At 37.1% G+C, this 19,704-nt stretch overlaps 1 protein-coding gene and 1 long non-coding RNA gene across 2 annotated transcripts; one reads left to right on the top strand and one right to left on the bottom strand.

Annotated features, from left to right (window-relative positions):
- The first annotated feature begins 6,026 nt into the window (after positions 1-6,026).
- LOC121401463 (protein spinster homolog 1-like) lies at positions 6,027-10,502 on the top strand. Its single transcript, XM_041586167.1, has 11 exons — positions 6,027-6,318; positions 6,439-6,504; positions 6,728-6,864; positions 7,004-7,155; positions 7,364-7,433; positions 7,802-7,944; positions 8,437-8,589; positions 8,817-9,006; positions 9,118-9,183; positions 9,986-10,081; positions 10,272-10,502. The coding sequence occupies exons 1-11, from the start codon at positions 6,282-6,284 to the stop codon at positions 10,500-10,502; spliced, it is 1,341 nt and encodes a 446-aa protein (XP_041442101.1). The 5' UTR covers positions 6,027-6,281.
- Positions 10,415-12,943, bottom strand: LOC121401464. The gene is made up of 3 exons (XR_005966264.1): positions 12,515-12,943; positions 11,198-12,126; positions 10,415-10,553 (listed from the first exon to the last, which is right to left on the bottom strand). It is a non-coding gene; the product is annotated as an uncharacterized LOC121401464 (long non-coding RNA).
- Positions 12,944-19,704: the final 6,761 nt, after the last annotated feature.

Below are 19,704 nucleotides of genomic sequence, written 5' to 3'. Positions count from 1 at the left end.
TGGGCTTTTGTGCAATACCCCGAAGTTTTCGTAGTTTGCAGTTGAAAATTCCGAAAAAAAAATTGTGAAAATCAGATGAAAAAATTGTGAAAATCTGATATTTTTTTCCCGCAGAGCAAATTTTCAGGAAAATGTAATAATAAATAAGCGTAGAAAAACCAGAGCAGATTTGATCGGAGTTTGTAGCAGAAAATATTGAGATAAATTCAGACTTTGATAAATAACCCCCCCTCAAGTTCATTTAAAGATGAATTGCCCCTTTCTGTTTCCCTTCCTTTGGGCACGGTGGACCTATCAAACCTGCAATCAAATGGAAAGAACAAATACAGTATTTAGAGACAAGCTCCCTGCACACGCCACCTTTTCTACTACACCTCAGGTAGGTCCAGATTGAGAATTAAAATAGGCCCTGGCATTTCAGGTACACAGAGGCCCAATCAGCCCACTCAGAGGCCCAAACAGCCCCCACCAGCCCACTAAATACTGACTTTCTATGGCACCTTATGGCAGCCCCTCTGGCATTTGCCAGACCCCACAGATTGCCAGTCCGGGCCTGACCTCAGGGTATTCCACCAAAGACAAACAAAATCCATAAAACAAGAGACAAATACAATTAAAACATTTAGAATTGTACTGTCTTCTACAGAATAAACCTCCCAGTAAATCCCCCAGAGTTCCCCACAACTGCCACTGTGCTAGTAGTGCCTGCCCACAGCATTGCATGTGGCATTACAAAACACAGGCTTCTAGTGGGCCAGATCAGTGCAGAGATGCCTACTAAAGGGCACACTGACTGCACGATGCACACAAAGTATCAGTAAGCGTTGGATAAGTGTCGTTCTGAGGTTCTGCCTTGTGAGCCTAGGAAGGGGTTTCAAGTTCATTGTAGTCGAAACTTGTTTAATGTATTTTAAAATATTGACATTGTTTTTGTGTCTGCTGGGGAAGAGTGCTGTTAGTTGCTTCTTGTTGCAGGAATGCTGTTCTTTGGCAGGCACTCAAAAAATGGTCAGGATGGAAAGCAAGACACATGGGGGCAAATTCACTAAGCGCTGAAGCGCCGAACGCTAGCGTCAATTCGCTAGTGTTGGGCATTTTCGTTACTTCGTAAATTCACTAACGAACGCTGGCGTAGATTCGCTAGTGTTACTTCGCACCCTTACGCCTTGCGAATTTCCGCTACGGACGTAACTACGCAAATTCACTAACGCGCGCAGTGTACTGAACGCTACCTTTTACGCTAGACTAGATAGCGCAATAGAGTAGATAGGGATTGCTTCCAAAAAAGTTCAAATTTTTTCTAAGTCCCAAAAAACGCTGGCGTGTTTTCTATATTATGGGTGATAGGCTAAAAAAGATCGAGAGTTTTTTTGGGGCTCCCCTCCTTCCCACCTACATTTCCTAACTCATGACAACTTAACTATACAGTGGGCACATGTGTAGGGCAAAAAAAAATTTTATTTGATGTTTTGAAGGTTTCCCAGGCATTTGTAGTGATTCTATGTATTCCTCCATTGAAATTTGAATTTGGCGCCGTATGCAAATTAACCTTCGCTATCGTAACTTCGCTTCACTTAGCGAATCAACGCTAGCGCAACTTCGCAACCTTACGCTACCCCTGTGCGCAACTTCGGAGTTTAGTGAATTTGCGGAGCGCTGGCGAAACTACGCCTGGCGAAGTGCGGCAAAGCGCGGCGAAGTTGCGCCTGGCACAACTACGAATCTTAGTGAATTTGCCCCATGGAGTTTAACAATGTATTTTAGGCTGCGGAAAGTTCAACATCCACCAAGATACCAATACATCTCTGCGCTAAAAGTGGGTTCAGCAGGTATTGACTGAATCCTTATGCAACCAATAAATGTCTGGGGGGTATTCATTTTTGTCTCACTAAAAAATATTTTTTACCTTCAACAATATGTTGAGTAAACCAAATTATGACAATCTACATATAGGGACCCATTAACTTAGCTCGAGTGAAGGAATAGAGGAAAAATAGTTCGAATTTCTAATGGTTTTTTTTGGCTACTTCGACCATCGAATGGGCTACTTCGATCTTTGACTCGAACGATTCGAACTAAAAATCGTTCGACCATTCGATAGTCGAAGTACTGTCTCGACCCCCTAGTTCGCCACCTAAAACCTACCGAGGTGCCATGTTAGCCTATGGGGAAGGTCCCCATAGGCTTTCTTATGTTTTTTTGATCGAAGAAAAATCGTTCGATTGATGGATTAAAATCTTTCGTTCAATCGTTCGAATTGCGGTAAATCCTTCGACTTCGATATTTGAAGTTGAAGGATTTACATTCGGCAGTCGAATATCGAGGGTTATTTAACCCTCGATATTCGACCCTAAGTAAATCTGCCCCTAAATAAATCTTAATTCCAGTGTATTAAAATTATATATATATATATATATATATATATATATATATATATATATATATATATATATATATACTACTTACTAGGGCCCCTAACAGTGTTACACCACTTTAAAGTATAATTCACTTTACTATTATCCTTTAGGATGACATTCCCTAGCTTGCTTTAGTTACTGAAAGGGTAGGCAAGGGGCAAATGGTAGTTCTGCAGTGTTTGATATAAATAGGGACACACCAAATCCACTATTTTATGATTTGGCCCAATCCTGAATACTTTGTGAAAGATTTGACCAAATACCAAACCAAATCCGAACCCTAAATGAATATGTAAATTAGGGGCAAAAGAGGGAAAGAGAACCACATGCTGCGAATGTGGTTAAAAAATTTTGACTCCCTTATTTGTGTGACGAAAAGTCACGTGATTTTTCTGATTCGGTTCCGCCAGGCACTTGGATTCGGCTGAATCTTACTGAAAAAGGCTGAATCCCGAACCATTTGTTGCACACGAAAAAAAAATAACAACCTTAGTTCAACAGACAGAATATCAACATGGGAGCACTCAAATTTGTTTGCCCATATTCCTGATGAGTGCAATATTCTATCCTGATGTGTATAGGAAAAGGATCTGCTCATTTTCGGACATAACCACAGTTTATACCCAGTTTTATAGCTTCTATGTTTGCCTGCCCCTATCCTTGCTGCTCACATACTGTGCCTTTTCAATATGGAACCCATATCTTTCATTGTGAACTCAAATTGTCCTTTCCCAAACTGCTAGCTGAATGAAAATCTCCAAGACACGGAGCACTTGCCGGGCTAAAAACACTCGTTTATTGTTCAAACATTTTTAAAATCATAGAGCGCACAAACTTAACACGCTTGACACGTTTCGTGGACTAAACCACTTCGTCATAAGCATAAGCAAACTGCTAGCTGCTTGCGTGTTTCAATGTGCAACGGCCTAAAGAACAAATGAAAAAGCACCAGGAAAACACCTCCCTTTTCACTTCCATTGTTATTGCCTTATGTAAGGTTTTTCCCCTGGGTAATTCTTCAGAACAGTGATAAAAGGCCCAGTCTGTCATAGCAAGTATATTGTCATTATTAATTTTTATTCATATGGTGCTGGTATATTCTGCAGCACCTTCCACTTATTATACATCATTCACATCGTCACTGCCCCAGTGCAGCTTACAATCCATTGCCCACATTGCATTTACACAGACACCATGGCCAGTTGGGATTTCCAAACTGTCAAAATGATGTAAATAGATCACGCTGTTGGCTTTGTAGAAAAATCTTTCAAGATCCAATTCAAGAACTAAACTCATATTTGAAGTATTGTTTAGTAAAAGACACTTTTCTCTGAAATGTGGGGTCAGTGTCAGAGGAAATACAGTTGAAATGTTGCAGCTGGGCTGTAAATGATACATTTCTTTGAATGCTGATGAGACATTTTTATTTTACATTCCTGAATCCATGTTTGTTTTAATCCAGTGTTGAAGCAGACCCTGTTATAGTTGGCTTTTCTATTTCTACTACAGTTCTATTACAGTTCATTGACCTGTAGTAACCCCGATTAAGCAGGCTATGGGTTTCTATAGCAACCAAGAGTGACAGCATCACAACAAATAGCAATCTATTATGACATCATCACAATCTCTGTGTGACATCATCACAATAAACAGCAGGCCATTGTGACATAATCACAAACTACGAAGGCTTTGCTCTTAGCCTGTTGATGAGAGATCATTGTTATTTAAATCTCAACAAGAACACATAACAACATGTTTATTCTGTAAGTAACTGCTCTTTTTACCATAATACTGAAATTCTTAGCATCAAATAACCAATTTTATACACATGTATACGTTTATATATATTTTATAAGAATATTTTATAAGTAAAAAATAAAACCAGGGTTTAGCTATAGTATAGAGATGTTTAGGATATAGTACATATAGGCTTTAGCCTGTTGGCATGTATGAAATGGATTTAAGCATACAGGTATGGGACCTGTTATCCAGAATGCTCAGGACCTGGGTTTTTCCAGATAACGGATCTTTCCGTAATTTGGGTCTTCCTGCCTTAAGTCTATTAGAAATTCATTTAAACATTAAATAAACCCAATAGGCTGGTTTTGCTTCCAATAAGGATTAATTATATCTTGGGACAGCATTATAATGTCATCATGGGTACAAAGTGATCCAAAAATTATTTGATTCAAGCGTTAAGGCTAATATACATTTTAATATATATATATATATATATATATATATATATATATATATATATATATATATATATATATAGTTTTGTTGAAAAGACCCGCACTCCAATTCTTTGTTAATCAAACAAAATTCTTTATTAGGTACCTCAATCCGACGTTTCCTTGAAAAAGGCCCTAATGTGGCCGAAACGTCGGATTGATGTACCTAATAAAGAATTTTATTTGATTAACAAAGAATTGGAGTGTGGGTCTTTTCAACAAAACTGTATGCATTAAATTTGACCCTGCACCCATATATATCAATGGAAGACCGGTCTTTGGTGTGGCTGCTTACCAATGAAAATATATATCTATATATATATATATATATCTATATATATATATATATATATATATATATATATATATATATATATATATATATATATATATATATATATATATATTCTGAAGAGCAGCACACTCACTCCTAAAGAAAAGGCAAAAAAGCCCAGGTTCTGCCACAAAAAGTAATGTCAGCAAGAAGAGCACAGAGCACTCATGGGACTTCTGTGTAAAACTTTAATGGTGTAAATCAATGTTTCGTCCTACACAGAGGACCTTTATCAACACATCACAAACAGTTCCCCATAACAAAACAACTATTTCAGCTGGTTTGATTTGGGGAACTCTATTTATTTTAAAAGGTGTTTTAGCTTGAGTGTATTGTACTGTCAATAAAAATTTGAAGATTTTATTTTTGGGGGGGATTTCTATGCTGTTCATATGGTTTACAATATACCACCCTCTGGGTTTCTTACCAGTGAGAGGTTGGTTATAGGTTTAGCTGATCTTTTCAATTAAAGCAGCAAAAATACTAAATAGTGCTCATTCTTGTATTCATTTTTACACACATTTGTACAGTATATGTATATATATAGTATATAGTCTGTGTGGCTTTTTTTATATTGGCAATGTAATATCTACTAGTTTATCCACATTGTCTGGCAGCCAAATAGAAGCTGGGTTAGAACTGTATTTTGTTGTCTGTAATGGTACAAACCCTTGGCTAGAAAAAAAGAAATAACTATTACTTCAAACTTGGCCTAAACAAAGCAGAAGATAAAGTATTAGTGAATATGGTTCTTTTAGCCGAAGAACGATTCAGGACTCTACACCTTTTTTGTTGTTGCTACAAACAAATTTTCACTTCTACTGTACACAAATCTTAATGATTTATTTATGGTTAGTGGAACAGAAAGTACCTGTATGTATTAACTGATAGCTTAAGTTGCAATACGTTGGAAAATAGAGTCACTGTGAGCCTGTAATTGACAATACAGATGTTTAGATCATATTACAGGTAGCTAATATACAGTACAGCAGATATTATACAATGGAAATGTGAATATTGCCTTTTATGGGGTTTTTTTTTCATAACCACTGATATCTTTTCTCTTGTCATTTCAGAATCATTTGGCAAATAATTCAAACAATTTACAACTATATATATGACAAAATCTTTAGATTCGCTTATTTTATCAGTTCAAAGCGCATAAAACATGAAACAGATCAGTATTTTTTTGAAAAAGAGGATATTGAAAAACAGGATGAAAAGCTTGATGAACCGGATTTCCCTAAACTCGGCAAATGTTGCTCGATACTTCTTATTATTGCACTTGCTTTCCTTATGGCAGTGAGTAATACGGACAACATCATTTATAAATGTAAGTTTGGACTTATTTACTTTAGAATCCAAGACGTCCGATATATCAGAGTATAATGTCTGCATTTGAACCAACCAAAATCCTAATTTCTTTCTCTTCTTTCTCCAATTTGTTTTTTAGCTGTCCGTCCCTACATAGAAGAGGAATTCGAAATAACGGACTTTTATTCGTCAGTTATAACTCTAAGTAATATATGCTTTATTTGCATCATTCTTCTAAAATTCTTTGTTTGCCATTATCTCTAATGCTTTAATTTCTCATTATATCTGTTGTTTAAGATACTATCATATCATCCTATCTGTCATTATACTTATTACTATAAACTGCTACCTAATGAATCTATAGTTTCATGTATATCTTGTTATTTGCAATTGGCATCTCACAGTCTTCTTTTCTCCCCTCTATATAGTGTTTGTTGGCAGCTGTGCAACCATGGCCCCGATATTATTTTATTTCTGGAGTACCTTCACCGGACTAAGAGTAATATCAGGAATTGTCGCCGTAATGGTCATGTTCGGCATTGGCAGTACTTTAGTTTCAGAGAAGGTAATAATCTGTTTATGACAGCCAATGGCATTTCAATTCACTAAACATATAAAGACAGTACCTACACAGCAATTCATTTTGTTCACTCTGTATCCTATCAATGCATGAGTTTTTAATTTGTATCTTTCTGATTCTTTAGTCATTCTGGACGTTTGTGTTACTTCGAAGTCTCATGGAATCCGTAAAAAGCCATTATTTAGCTGCTGCTCCAATGCTGGTAGCAGAACTTTTTGATACTGACCAACGACGTAAAATGCTGACCTTACTTTACATTCTCAACACTATTGGAACGTAAGTACCCATTTTTGTATCTAAGATTGTTAGGACTTTTTTTCTGTACAATCTGCATTCTAGCATGGCAACTGTAAGTCCCTAAATGCTCTTCTTCCTATATCTTCCTGTGAGTTTATATAATAATGAGAGTCTAAGCTGATAGAAAATAATTCCACTTACTGCCACTTACTTTACTTTAACCCTGTCCTTTTTTTTGTTTTTACAGTTTTGCGGGGACCTTTATTGGAACGTATGTAGCCAGCGTAATAGGAACCGACTGGCGTATGGCACTGCGGGTAAGAGAAATATATATGGAGGTATTAAAGGCTGGGGTGCTATTATATATATACCAGTATAAAATCATATCATTACCTTGCAAACATGAAGGGTCATACTTCTCAAACTTTAAAATAGAACTCGCCACAGGTCCTGGGGACGATTCCATTCTCTCTATTTACTTGTAAGAGATTTTTTGAGGTAAAGTGAGTAAACTCTCACTTACACCCTATAATAAATATGCTTAAAAATCCACAGGAATGAAGTGACAGTGGCAACATTTCACTCTGTTAATCTGCTGGGGGCTTTATTTCACATTTTGAGAAATATATTCTCTATTCTCATATGCTGGGTCACATAACTGATATTTATTTTTATTTGGAAACAGATTGCACCTGTACTTGATGTGGTGGCTCTTGTGCTTCTAGCAGCAGTGATGAGAAAGCCAGGTCGAGGTGGTTTTATGTTGAAGGCTGAAATATATCAGAAGAGAACTAAAGTTTACTCTGATATTTTTGATCTGATTTTAAAGTGAGTATCTCTTTATCTTTTATGTTTGGTCTGGCATCTGATAGACAGGCATATATTTAGCTAAGCCCGTGTATGAACACAGTTATAACACTGAGTAAATTAAAGTGTTAATAACACCCCCCAGAATGGCAGTACCTCATATTATTCTCAACAGATTCTCCCTTTAGATGTGAGAGATTCCTGTTTCAATTATTATAGTTACTCGATTAGTTTTTGCTTGAGCTCATGTGTATGAATGATCTTATTTCAAATTAAATGAATGGAATGGACAGAAAAATACGACTTATACGATTACCCGTATTAGGGTGCTTTTAAAAACATGCAAAAAAAGTCAAAATATGAGCTTCGTAGAGATCATAATTTACGCCTTACTCGATAGAAATGGGGTCCATTAAAATTTTGGAGGTATTAGTCGAGTATCAGTGATGCATGAAATCAAGTCAAGTAGAAAAATGTCCCTTATTGTAATCCATATCATTTCTCTTCTTTCAGCCGCTGTTTGGTCTTTGCTGTTTTGGGTTATGCAGCTAGTATGTTCATTACTAATAGCATGTATACATATGCTCCGAATGTACTGAGAAATGCTCGCATGATGTCAAATAATCACCAGCCTTGTCTGACAGTTGACTGCACCTTCGATGACAGGTAAAACCCCGTTTCCTTCTCTACTTGCCAAATTCTGTTCTATTACACACAAATATATATTGGACTTGTAGATTTTAGTGTGTGTGCAATTAACTTTCACCAATTACTTACTTGTTGTTTTACTTCATACAAGTTCAGATGGTTGCAGCTTCCTTGAAATGATTATTTCCAAAACCGAAAAGGATGTTGCATGTTTAACTAACAGTAATCTCTCTTCTTATTTTTAGATTGATCTACGGATTGTGCAAATGTCTTGCTACTGCAATCGGCATTATTCTCGGCGTGAAGATCAATGCACATTATAAAAAGCGGAATCCACATGGAGAGCCAGTTGTGTGTATCGTAGCACTTCTGGTCTCTGTCCCACTTATGTGCTTTGGATTATTTTTTGTAGGAATTAGTTCTGTCGTATCCCAAGTAAGTTTTACAATTGCATTACTACTTTATGTAAACTGTTAGAGCATTGTAACTATACATTCTATAAGATGAACTTCATTCAACCTAACTGTCCTCACTTTTTCTCAACAGATTCTCTTCTTCCTAAATGGGATTTGTTTGGCTATGAACAAGGTCCTTATCAACGAAATCATCATGGTAATGTATTTTTCTTCTTTGACTCACCCCCCCCCAAATGATCCCACCCAAATGCTTACAAAGGTGTTAGCTGAGCTAATGTATGTAAAACTGAATGGGGTGTAGGGTTCAGATCAACTCTATAAGGCTCATTTCAGTGCATATTGATGCAGGGAAACCCTGGTGCAACTGCCACCTTTGACTTGGTGGTAATTACATGGTTCCCTCTGTGGTCAATAGTCGGTGCACACTTACCCCTATGAAATTATACATGTGCATGTATTATAATGAAGGCATGAGCACCAGAGATCTGGAGTATGATATTTGCAGTTGTATATGGCTGCAGTATCACAGAAAGAATTCCTAAGAAAAGGAATAATGCATCAGGCAAAATTTAGATAAAGGCGTTGTACACTAAGGGGCACATTTACTAATGGCCGAATATCGAGGGTTAATTACTTTGATCGATCGATCCTAGGAAAAATTGAACCATTAAATCCTTTGAATCGAACGATTTGAAGGATTTTAATCCATCGATCAAACGAAATTCCTTCAATCAGAAAATTGCTAGAAAGAAACAGTACTTCGACTATCGAATGGTCGAATAGTCGAATGATTTTTAGTTCGAATAGTTCGATTCGTAGTCTAAGGTAGAAGTAGCCAATTTGATGGATGAAGTAGCCAAAAAAAACATTTGAAATTCAAAGATTTTTTTCTTTTATTCCTTCACTCAAGCTAAGAAAATGTGCCCCTAATTGTTATCTTGGGTCACCTATAGTTGCCAAAATCTTACACCCTATTACATTTTGTTCTCTTTCCCCAGATGGTAGTGTATCCAAACCGCCGCTCTTGGTCATTTACTGAAAAGTCAATAATAGGATTGCTTGGAAAAGAAGGAGGCGAGAAAGAACATTTATGGGTAAGTAGCTGCTCGGTTTTTGAAATATTGCAATCTCTAGTAAATAGGGTTAATAACCTTTTTTTGTCAGCTGGAAATGTATGTGTATTGTGTGTGTGTGTGTGTGTGTGTGTCTGTATATATATATATATAAAATGGAATTCTCAGCAAATGCCGCATTATAACACATACCATATTTATTTTCCAATAGATTTTTAAATTTATGAAGATAAACTACTCAGAGTCTGACCTGATACAGAATCACGCAATGGAATTTATCCTCTACATTTGTCCATTTATGGCTTTGGTCGGAGCAGGATGTTTCTGTGTAACTGCAAAATACTTTGAATATTATAAGAAAAATGTAGAAGACTTTATGAATACACCATTCACAGATGTAGAACAACCCTTGGATACGGTGGAATCATCTGATACAAAGTAACATGATAGATGAAGTTGGAAAAAGACCTCGCTGTGATGCTTCTGAAATGTTCTGTGATTATAATAAAATGAAAAGTTCTGTAATATTGCTTAAAATACAATAAAAAGGATATTTCATATTGAATGTATTGTTTTTCAGCTTACTTGGAAAAATGTGTTGGTTAAATAGCACTAATCTCTTCAGTCTGCAAGTGACTTAAACACTGGATATAAAGTAAAAGCTGCAACTCCTGTCTCCTCTCAATGATTTACCCAAGTGTGTGATACAGACAGTAGAGGGAGCACGTAGAGCAGAGGAGTGTAAAACTGGGAATGAGTTTAAGCAGTTACACAATGCTTACTTGGAAAACATTCATTTATATGTTAGGGACCATTCATAATTAAATAGCCAATTAGGTAAATGTGAAACAACTTTTGATTAACCATGTGTCTTTAAAGGAGAACTAACAATGTCTGGAAATGCTGTATTTTATATTCTGGTCTTATTGTATCAGCTCAAAGGTTTAGCAGCCCCATGCCCAAAGTTGTTCACAGCAGTCTGAAATAATAATCTGTATTGTTATTATTATTATGTGTAAGCTGACAAGTTGCATGTTTCAATCTAGATATTATTCAGTCACATCATACATCTGACGTGTAACAACATATTAGATCATTTATATATCGTATATATACTGTACAGTAAGTAGAAAGTACCTCGGAGGTGCAAGAAATATAATGGATTCATCCTCAGATCAAGGGTGAGATTTCAGGCTGGGATTTTCTGAATTTCTTTGGACCTGTAATTTGCAAATCCACGTTTTCATAATGGAGGAAAAAGATATGTTTGTTTCTTTAAAATAATATCATTTTGGAATTCTTATTTTGAATTTATGTCTGATTATAGAGTCCCTGGACAAAAGTGCAAGTGAACTAATGGGTGCGAATAAAAAGAATTCAGTGAGCTGCTGAGTGCAACTTTGTGCCAATTCATGTAGTGTAGTTTAAACACAGGTTGTTTTCCATAAGCCCCTCAGCGCTGCATGAGTTCAGTCTAAGGAAAGTAACTGAGGCGGTGCTGCAATTGGCGCGTCTCTCAGATGGTGATTCTTTAGCTTTAATAGCTTTTTTTTTACTTATTGGCTCCCAGAAAAAGCAGAGCATCCATTTTAATCATCCATTTTAATCAGCTGGTTTAAAACTGACTACTGTTCCTGCTATGCACCACTAGGCAACTGGAACATATAACCCTGGTGGATGAGAGGGGTCGGCAGTTAATCTATCCACCCCTGTTGAATTATAACTGTCCCGTGAACATCATTTTAACACCAAAAGGCATTTATTAGAGAAGGAAGAAGCTGCTGCTGTTTTTCTCAAGGCAAAAAAACTCCCAACTGTCACAGGGCCTCTGATTTCAAGGAAGTACTGGCTAGAGAAATGTTCAGCCAATCAGCAGGCAGTTGTTGTAGAGACCGGGACAAAGATTTGCCAATCAGCTCCAGCTTGTTATATAGACACCTGCAGGTCACTGGGAAGGAATTCAACCAGTCAGCAGGCTTAGTGATGCCAAAACTGCTGCAGGCATGAAGAATGTTGTGTTCCTTCCATAGAGGAAAGCCATTAGTTCAGCTGTAGCCCACTCATTCCTATAATTTACAGAAAGCAGAATAAATCCCATTACATTGTACACAACAAAGTTAAGACAGAAATCCTCCAAATCAATTTAAAAAAAGGATTACTGGTATGGTTGAATTAATGGAGTGCTCAGTTGTTGGCACTGCTTTTGCTGCTTAGTCTAGCTATAAATGGGGTGCTCACTAGCCATTTCTACACTGATTATACTGTCAGTCCGGGGTTAAAATGCTGATTATCCTCTTTCTGTAGTGAATATACTGGCACGTCTGGGGTTAAATGAGAATTAAACCCTAAAGTAAAAAAAATCCCAACCCCCCCACCCTACATAGACCCCCTCCCTCCTCCCCCCCCCCAGCCTAGCTGCTACCCACAGGCAAATGCCCCTAAGTCCTTACTTACCCCTCATTGCAGATTCTGTCCAGCGGAGTTCACGGGAGCCATCTTCTTCTCTTCAATAATCTTCGGAATGAGATCGCTGTATCGGCTCATGCATAGTTGAAGCAATCTTCCTATCCGGCACAACTGCACATGCGCCGGAAGTCACAGAAATTGCCAATATGCCGCTCCCATTCCGAAGAGCTGGAAGATAGCTTCTGTGAACTGTATATGGAGAACAGAAAAAAGAAAAAGTAAAATGGGATGTTTTTGCCTGAAAATTTTAAAGATTTTAATGAAGTATAGTAAGGAAAAGTACTGGTTAAAATACTACGTCCAATCGGTCTTGTTCTTGGTAGTTTTAAGACCGATTGGACGTATTATTTTAACCAGTACTTTTTATATAATATTGTACACATATGGAATCTATTATCAGGAATACTTGGGACCTGGGGTTTACGCCTATTGAAAAACATTTAAAAGGAGCACATGGGCTTCTGTATCAGACTTCCTGTTTTCAGCATAAACCTCCAGGGCTAGGGCTTAAGCATGCTCGGTTTGCTCCCTTTTCCCCTTTCCCTGCTGTAATCTGAGCCCAGAGCTATAAGTGAGCAGAGAGAGACAAGCAGGAAGTGATGTCACACCAAGCTAATATGGCAACTGATATCCTAAATAAACAGAGAGAGAGATTCTAGAGAGGTTGACTCAGGTATGGTAAAGCATTCTGCAGAATAAATATAGTGTTATAGATTGCACAATTGTGGCTAGTTTTCCTTCTCCTTAAAAAAAAATAAACACAATGGGATTAAGGTTAACAAGGTTGTAATAATCACAATGATTTTGCACCATGATTGTCCCAGTTGCTTGTGCTTGCTCTTTGTGCAGCACCCTTAATCAGAGATAAGACATATAGTTTCCCTTCATTCGTTGGCCAGTTTATTCCTCTGAATAGTAATGTCCATCAGTTTATGGTAGTTGGGTGGCTTCTGCAGTAAAACCATCGGAAGTCCATCCACGACCCACATCCATGGCTATCTTGTGTCCGCTGAATTCCCATAGGCTAATCAATTCTGTGAAATTGCCACATATCAGAACACTATTGAAGTAAAGTTGCATTTTCACATAAACACTTTGTGAATTTGTTCCTAAAGTTGCTTGAAACCGATATAGCCATTATACGCGAAACGTCAGTGACACAATAATTTGAGGGGTGGGTGCAGTTCTGTTAATGTATGGGTTCTATTATCCTAGGTTCTGAATATTCTGGATTTTTTAATTTTTTTTTTTAATGCGGAATGGCTTTAAAGGACACCTGTCATATAAAAATTTTCCAACTAAAGGTAGGCACTTAATTGAGAGCTGTGCCCCCCTCGCTTGATCGTTATTTTGACGTGTGACTGGGTAAGGTGTTCCCCGATCCTACATCACATGTCCCGGGCACTTATTGCGCATGTGCCCTAACATGGCAGCCCACAGTGTGAGCTTCCACCCAGTATCAGGTGCATATCGCTCAGGGGGATTTTCTTGAAAATAAAATATTGTTACCCCCATGTGGCTTTAGTAAGTCCACACCTCTGGTGGGGGCACCCGTTTTGATATGATTTATGTCCTATAAGGCCTTTATAGATAATAGAAAAACACTAAAATAAACCCATAGGATTGTTGTGCCATCAACTTAGTTTTCTGCAGATACGTTATCATTGAGTCCAAGTTACTGGGGGTTATTTATAAATATTTATAAACACTGGGCAAATTTGCACCTGGCCAGTAACCCATGGCGACCAATCAGATGATTGCTTTCAGCCTGCAGCTGACTGAAAAAAGTCAATCACTGATTGGTTGCTATGGGTTACTGCCCAGGGGCAAATTTGCACTGTGTTTATAAATGAGCCTCATTGTCTTATTACAGAGAAAGCATATAAGTCAAAAACAAATCTATTTGGTTGAGATTTTGCCGGTGGGTTTTTTCCCCCAGAGACCAAGCCTGTTAGTCTTCTGGGGTAGTGACTGCTAAAGCTGCTGAATAAGCTATTTCTGTTATTATTGGACTTTCTGTTGGTGTCTGAAGTTGTATTTTCTGTTGTCACTGATTGCTGCTGAAAGCTGTTTGATTTCAAAATAAACGGACTGTTTTTCCTTCAACTTGGAGTGGCCTGCATTTATGGTGCAAACTCTGCTGTGATCCCCTTTACATTCACAATTTATATATTTATCCAAATATAAATAATTAATCCTTATGGGAAGCAACCAGCCTATTGGGTTTATTTAATGTTTACATGATTTTTTAGAAGACTTAAGACATGAAGATCCAAATTACGGAAAGATCCATTATTTGGAAAGCCCCAGATCCTGAGCATTCTGGATAACAGATCATATACATGTATATATATAAAATCATATTACAATAATATACATATAGTCACACAAGACACTGGTACATTCCCATAAGCAAAAGTGCCCTATGTTCATGTTGCTATAGGAACATTAATCCATCATTTTAATAATTTAAAAAAAGGGATATCGGTTAACTAATGGTTTTATCTGTAAATGATTTTGTCTGCCTTGGTTCTATGTTTAATTTCTTCACTGATAACATATTGTAAGTTTATTCCTCGTTTTACTTGCAATGAAATATTCTAAATTTTAACTGTTGAAGCCTCTTTTGTACATGAGCTAACTGATTTCATGTTTATGTTCACGTTTTGAATGTAAATACAAGGTTTATATAAGATGTAATATTCCTGTTATTTTGTTGCTGATTAAATCCTATGCTGTACCATTCAAATTCATTGTTTGTAAATATATTCACCCACAAACGGTAACATTCCTAAATCTGGTCCAAATCTGGTCTAAATCCCTCCATGACGCTTCCCAAGCCACTCCCTAATAGGAACTGTTGCCACTTATTTCATAGCAGTTTGTTGTGCCCCATGATTAAATCCTATGCTGTACCATTCAGCTTCATTGTTTGTAAATATATTCACCCACAAACGGTAACATTCCTAAATCTGGTCCAAATCCCTCCATGACGCTTCCCAAGCCACTCCCTAATAGGAACTGTTGCCACTTATTTCATAGCAGTTTGTTGTGCCCCATGGCTCAGTCTTCCCTCCACACCCCTAATTTGCATATGCAGAGTCGGATTCGGTTGGGCCGGGCAGAAGTATTCGGACGAATCCTGCTGAAAAAGGCCAAATCTTGGCCGAACCGAATCCTGGATTCGGTGCATCCCTAGTAAAAATGCACTTTTATTATTTTCCCACCACACTTTTGACTTGTCAAAGAGAACATTGGCACATATGGCTGCTTCTAGATTTTTGTTTGGCACACTCAAGCCCCCACTAATAAAACCCCTGACCCCGAACCCTACATAGTCACCCCTCTCTGCTCCCCACCTTGCAAGAGCCGGAAGATGGCGCCCAGGAGCTCCGCTGCGCTTACTCTACACCTATAAGCGAGTAAAGAATAAGGGGCACTTATAGGTGTTATCACCTATGCTGGAGGGGGGATTATGTAGGGTTCTGGGTAGGGGTTTTATAAGTGGGGGGTTTGAGTTCTCCTTTAAATAGCATACACTTTCAAATACATCCCTTGTTCAAGTACTTCGTAAGAAGGATACTGTGATTATCTTAAAGGCAATTATGCCGAATGGAATGAACTACAATAATGCTCAAAGGCAGTTTTAGGCATCCTTGCATTCTCCAAAATGGTCACAAGGTGACGCTTTGGCTGAGCTAGAAGCGATCAGCACTAATATAAGTCATACCTCAGCGCTAACAAAGTACAGTTCTGCAAAGTTAAAGGACGTGTCAACCAAAAAAAAAATGTTTAGCCTAATAAAACGCAACACAATTATAACCAAATTTGCAATATGAATTTATTAAAAAATGGTTAGTGCTTTAAAATTTATTTGTACATGTAATTGCTATTGAAAGCAGCATTTGCTCAACATCTAGTTGTTACTTTTTAAACAATGTTATAAAAGCCTCATCCAGCAAGACAGTTCTATTAATCCTTTGGCTTGTGTTACATTGTTTCAAAAGCCAGAGCAGAGAATTGAAAGGGACAAACACTGCTTTCAAAAGCAATAAAAACAACTTAAAATCCACACAAAATTTGTAATGAACGTATATTGCAAAGTTGCTTCGAATTATGTTTTATTTTATTAGGCAAAACATTTTTTTTTTTGGCTTGACGTCCTTTAAAGGAAGATAGACGACAAAAAAGCATAACATGTACATGATACGTTATCCAGAAACCTGTTATCTAGAAAGCTCTGAATTACAGAAAGGCCATCTCCCATGAGACTCCATTTATCCAAATAATCCACATTTTAAAAATGATTTCCTTTTTCTCTGTAATAATAAAACAGTAGCTTGTAGCTGATCACAACTAAGATATAATTAATCCTTATTGGAAGAAGCAAAATCAGTCTATTGGGTTTATTTCATGTTTACATGATTTTCTAGTAGACTTGAGGTATGAAGATCCAAATTACGGAAAGATCCGTTATCCTGAAAATCCCAGATCCCAAGCATTCTGGATAACAGGTCCCATACCTGTACCAAGAAGAAGAAACAAATGTTGCTGCATTAAGGAGCCTAAATGATTTTTTTTAAAAAAACAACCTGTTCTGTTCAATTGATCATTCGCTTTTTAAAAAAATAAAATAAAAAATGTGGTTGTTTGTGTTTATTAGTCAGCAATTTAAAGGCAACATCCATACTCTGCTATATTTATACACATAAAAAAGATATCCGTAATATTGAATGAAATCAATCAGAAATCACAATGTTTCTAACACAAGTCAGTGCAATATGCATCTAATTAAATAAATGGTCAAGGAAGCCCATAAAAAAAAATCTGAGGTGTAAATATAAAAAAAAAATATAAAACATAAAAATTCACATTTTTATTATTTCTCAGACAATTTTCTCAAGCTGTATTCCCATAGTCTCTGAGCTTCCAAGATGTTTATGTGACAAAAATGGTAGGGAATATTAGAAAAATCTCAATTTAGTGGGTAAAATACTCTTTTACATGAGATGTATAAACAACAAAGCTTTATGAACATGCTTTTTATTTGACACATGTTTTAGACCAGTTGGTGCTGGTGCTCCATTTTTGGATTTTAGCAGCTAATCGGTTGCTGGGGTCCAATTTACAGCGGCACACAGCCAGTGGTTTGAATGAAAGACTGGGAAATGAACAACTATATCATTCTAGTCTCACAGTGCAATAGTTTTTTGGCTGCTGGGGACAGTGACCCCGAGTTGAAAGCTGTAAAGAGGCAGTAGAGGGAGGCAAATCATTTAAGAACAAAAAAAATTAAGGGGTGGTTCCCTTTAATTTATAGCCATTATAGAATGGCTAATTCTAAGCAACTTTTCAACTGGCCTTCATTTTTTCTTTTTTAAAGTTTTTGCATTATTTGCCTTTTTACTCTGACTATTTCCAGCTTTCAAATGTAGGTCGCTGACCCCATCTAAAAAAACAAATGCTCTGTAAGGCTGCAAATGTATGGTTATTGTAACTTTTTATTACTCCTCTTTCTATTCACGCCATCTCCTTTTCATATTCCAGTCTCTCATTCAAATCAATGCATGGTTGCTGGGGTAATTTGGACACTAGCAACCAGATTGCTGAAATTGCAAAGTGGAGAACTGCTGAATAAAATTTGTAAATAACATTGTCCCAGAATATCCCGCTCTACCTGATGCTAAATGTTAATTTAAAGGTGAACAGCCCCTTTAGGAACACCCGCAGAGTTGTTAAGATTGGGACATTCTATAACTTGCTAAAAGTTAACTCAAAGGTGAGCTGTCCCTTTAATAAGGATACCCTCATTTAGTGCATAGCACATTATTTCACAGTACAGGTATGGGACCTATTATCCAGAATGCTCGAGACCTGGGGTTTTCCAGATAACGAACGATTCCATAATTTGCATCTTCATACCTTAAGGGGCAGATTTACTAAAGGTCGAATTTCGAAGTTAAAAAAAACGTAGAAATCCGACCCTCGAATTGAAATCCTTCGACTTCGAATATAGAAGTCAAAGGATTTTTAGCGTATTTGATCGATTGAATAGAAATTGTTCGATCGAACGATTAAATAGTTTGAATCGAACGATTCGAACGATTTTTATCGATCGATCGAAGGATTTCTATTCGATCAAAAAAATCTTAGAAAAGTGCTGTTGAAGGTCCCAATAGGCTAACATTGCACTTCGGTAGCTTTAATTTGGCGAAGTATGAATTCAAAGTTTTTTTCAAAGAGACAGTACTTTGATTATCGAATGGTCGAATATTCAAACGATTTTTACTTCGAATCGAAGTCGAAGTAAATTCGAAGTCGTATTCTCCTATTCGATGGTCGAAGTATTTACTTCGAAATTCGAACTTTTTTAACTTCGAAAATTCACTCGAGCTTAGTAAATCTGCCCCTAAGTGTACTAGAAAATCATTTAAATATTAAATAACCCCAATAGGCTGATTTTGCTTCCAATAAGGATTCATTATATCTTAGTTTAAATTAAGTACAAGGTACTGTTTTATTATTACAGAGAAATAGGAAATCCGATTTAAAAATGTGAATTATTTCAATAAAACGGAGTCTATGGGAGATGGCCTTTCCGTAATTCGGAGCTTTCTGGATAATGGGGTTCTGAATAAGGGATCCCATACCTGTACTGTATAAAAGACGGTTGGTGTGTGATCACAAACTACAGTGCAAGGATTAGCCAACATGAAACTAAAATCATTTCAGCTCAGCTCCAGTGAAGTTTTACATATGCGGCCTCTTGAATTTTACCTGCGCTGCATCTTGACAATGCGCCACGACTCTGACAGAAGTTTGTTATTACTACACTTGAATTGTGCATAAACAGCCAGAGTGCTGAGAAACCCCACAACAAATAAAAGGACTTGGCACACCGCTGGCGCATGAGAAAAGAGGAAAACAAAATGGTTGGCAGCAGCTCTGCGTAGAAGCAGCATTCCTAATCACTTGTTTGCTTCTTTCGGTCGTATGATTTACTGCTATTCCTGAGTCAGATGCAGCATCGCAAATCCTTTTTAATGCACAAGCCCGCTGCTAATGTATCTCTTTAAAACAAAACGTATTTTTGGGATTCACCAGAAGCAAGCATCAAATCATGTTAAAAATCTGTTTCCAGGCCACATTGCTTTGTAGTAGGAATTCTGAAGAGAGAT

Source organism: Xenopus laevis, chromosome 3L, assembly GCF_017654675.1.
Source record: "Xenopus laevis strain J_2021 chromosome 3L, Xenopus_laevis_v10.1, whole genome shotgun sequence".
In the NCBI taxonomy this organism is placed as follows: Eukaryota; Metazoa; Chordata; class Amphibia; order Anura; family Pipidae; genus Xenopus; species Xenopus laevis.
The sequence above is the reverse complement of the archived record's forward strand: the minus strand, read 5'-3'. Positions and strand labels throughout refer to the sequence as shown.

Coding starts and splice junctions, on each gene's coding strand:
- LOC121401463 (XM_041586167.1), top strand. CDS start 6,282: ATGGCAGTGAGTAATACGGACAACATCATTTATAAAT. Junction 7,945..8,436: donor ATTTTTGATCTGATTTTAAA/GTGAGTATCTCT, acceptor CTCTTCTTTCAG/CCGCTGTTTGGTCTTTGCTG. Junction 9,184..9,985: donor TTATCAACGAAATCATCATG/GTAATGTATTTT, acceptor CTCTTTCCCCAG/ATGGTAGTGTATCCAAACCG.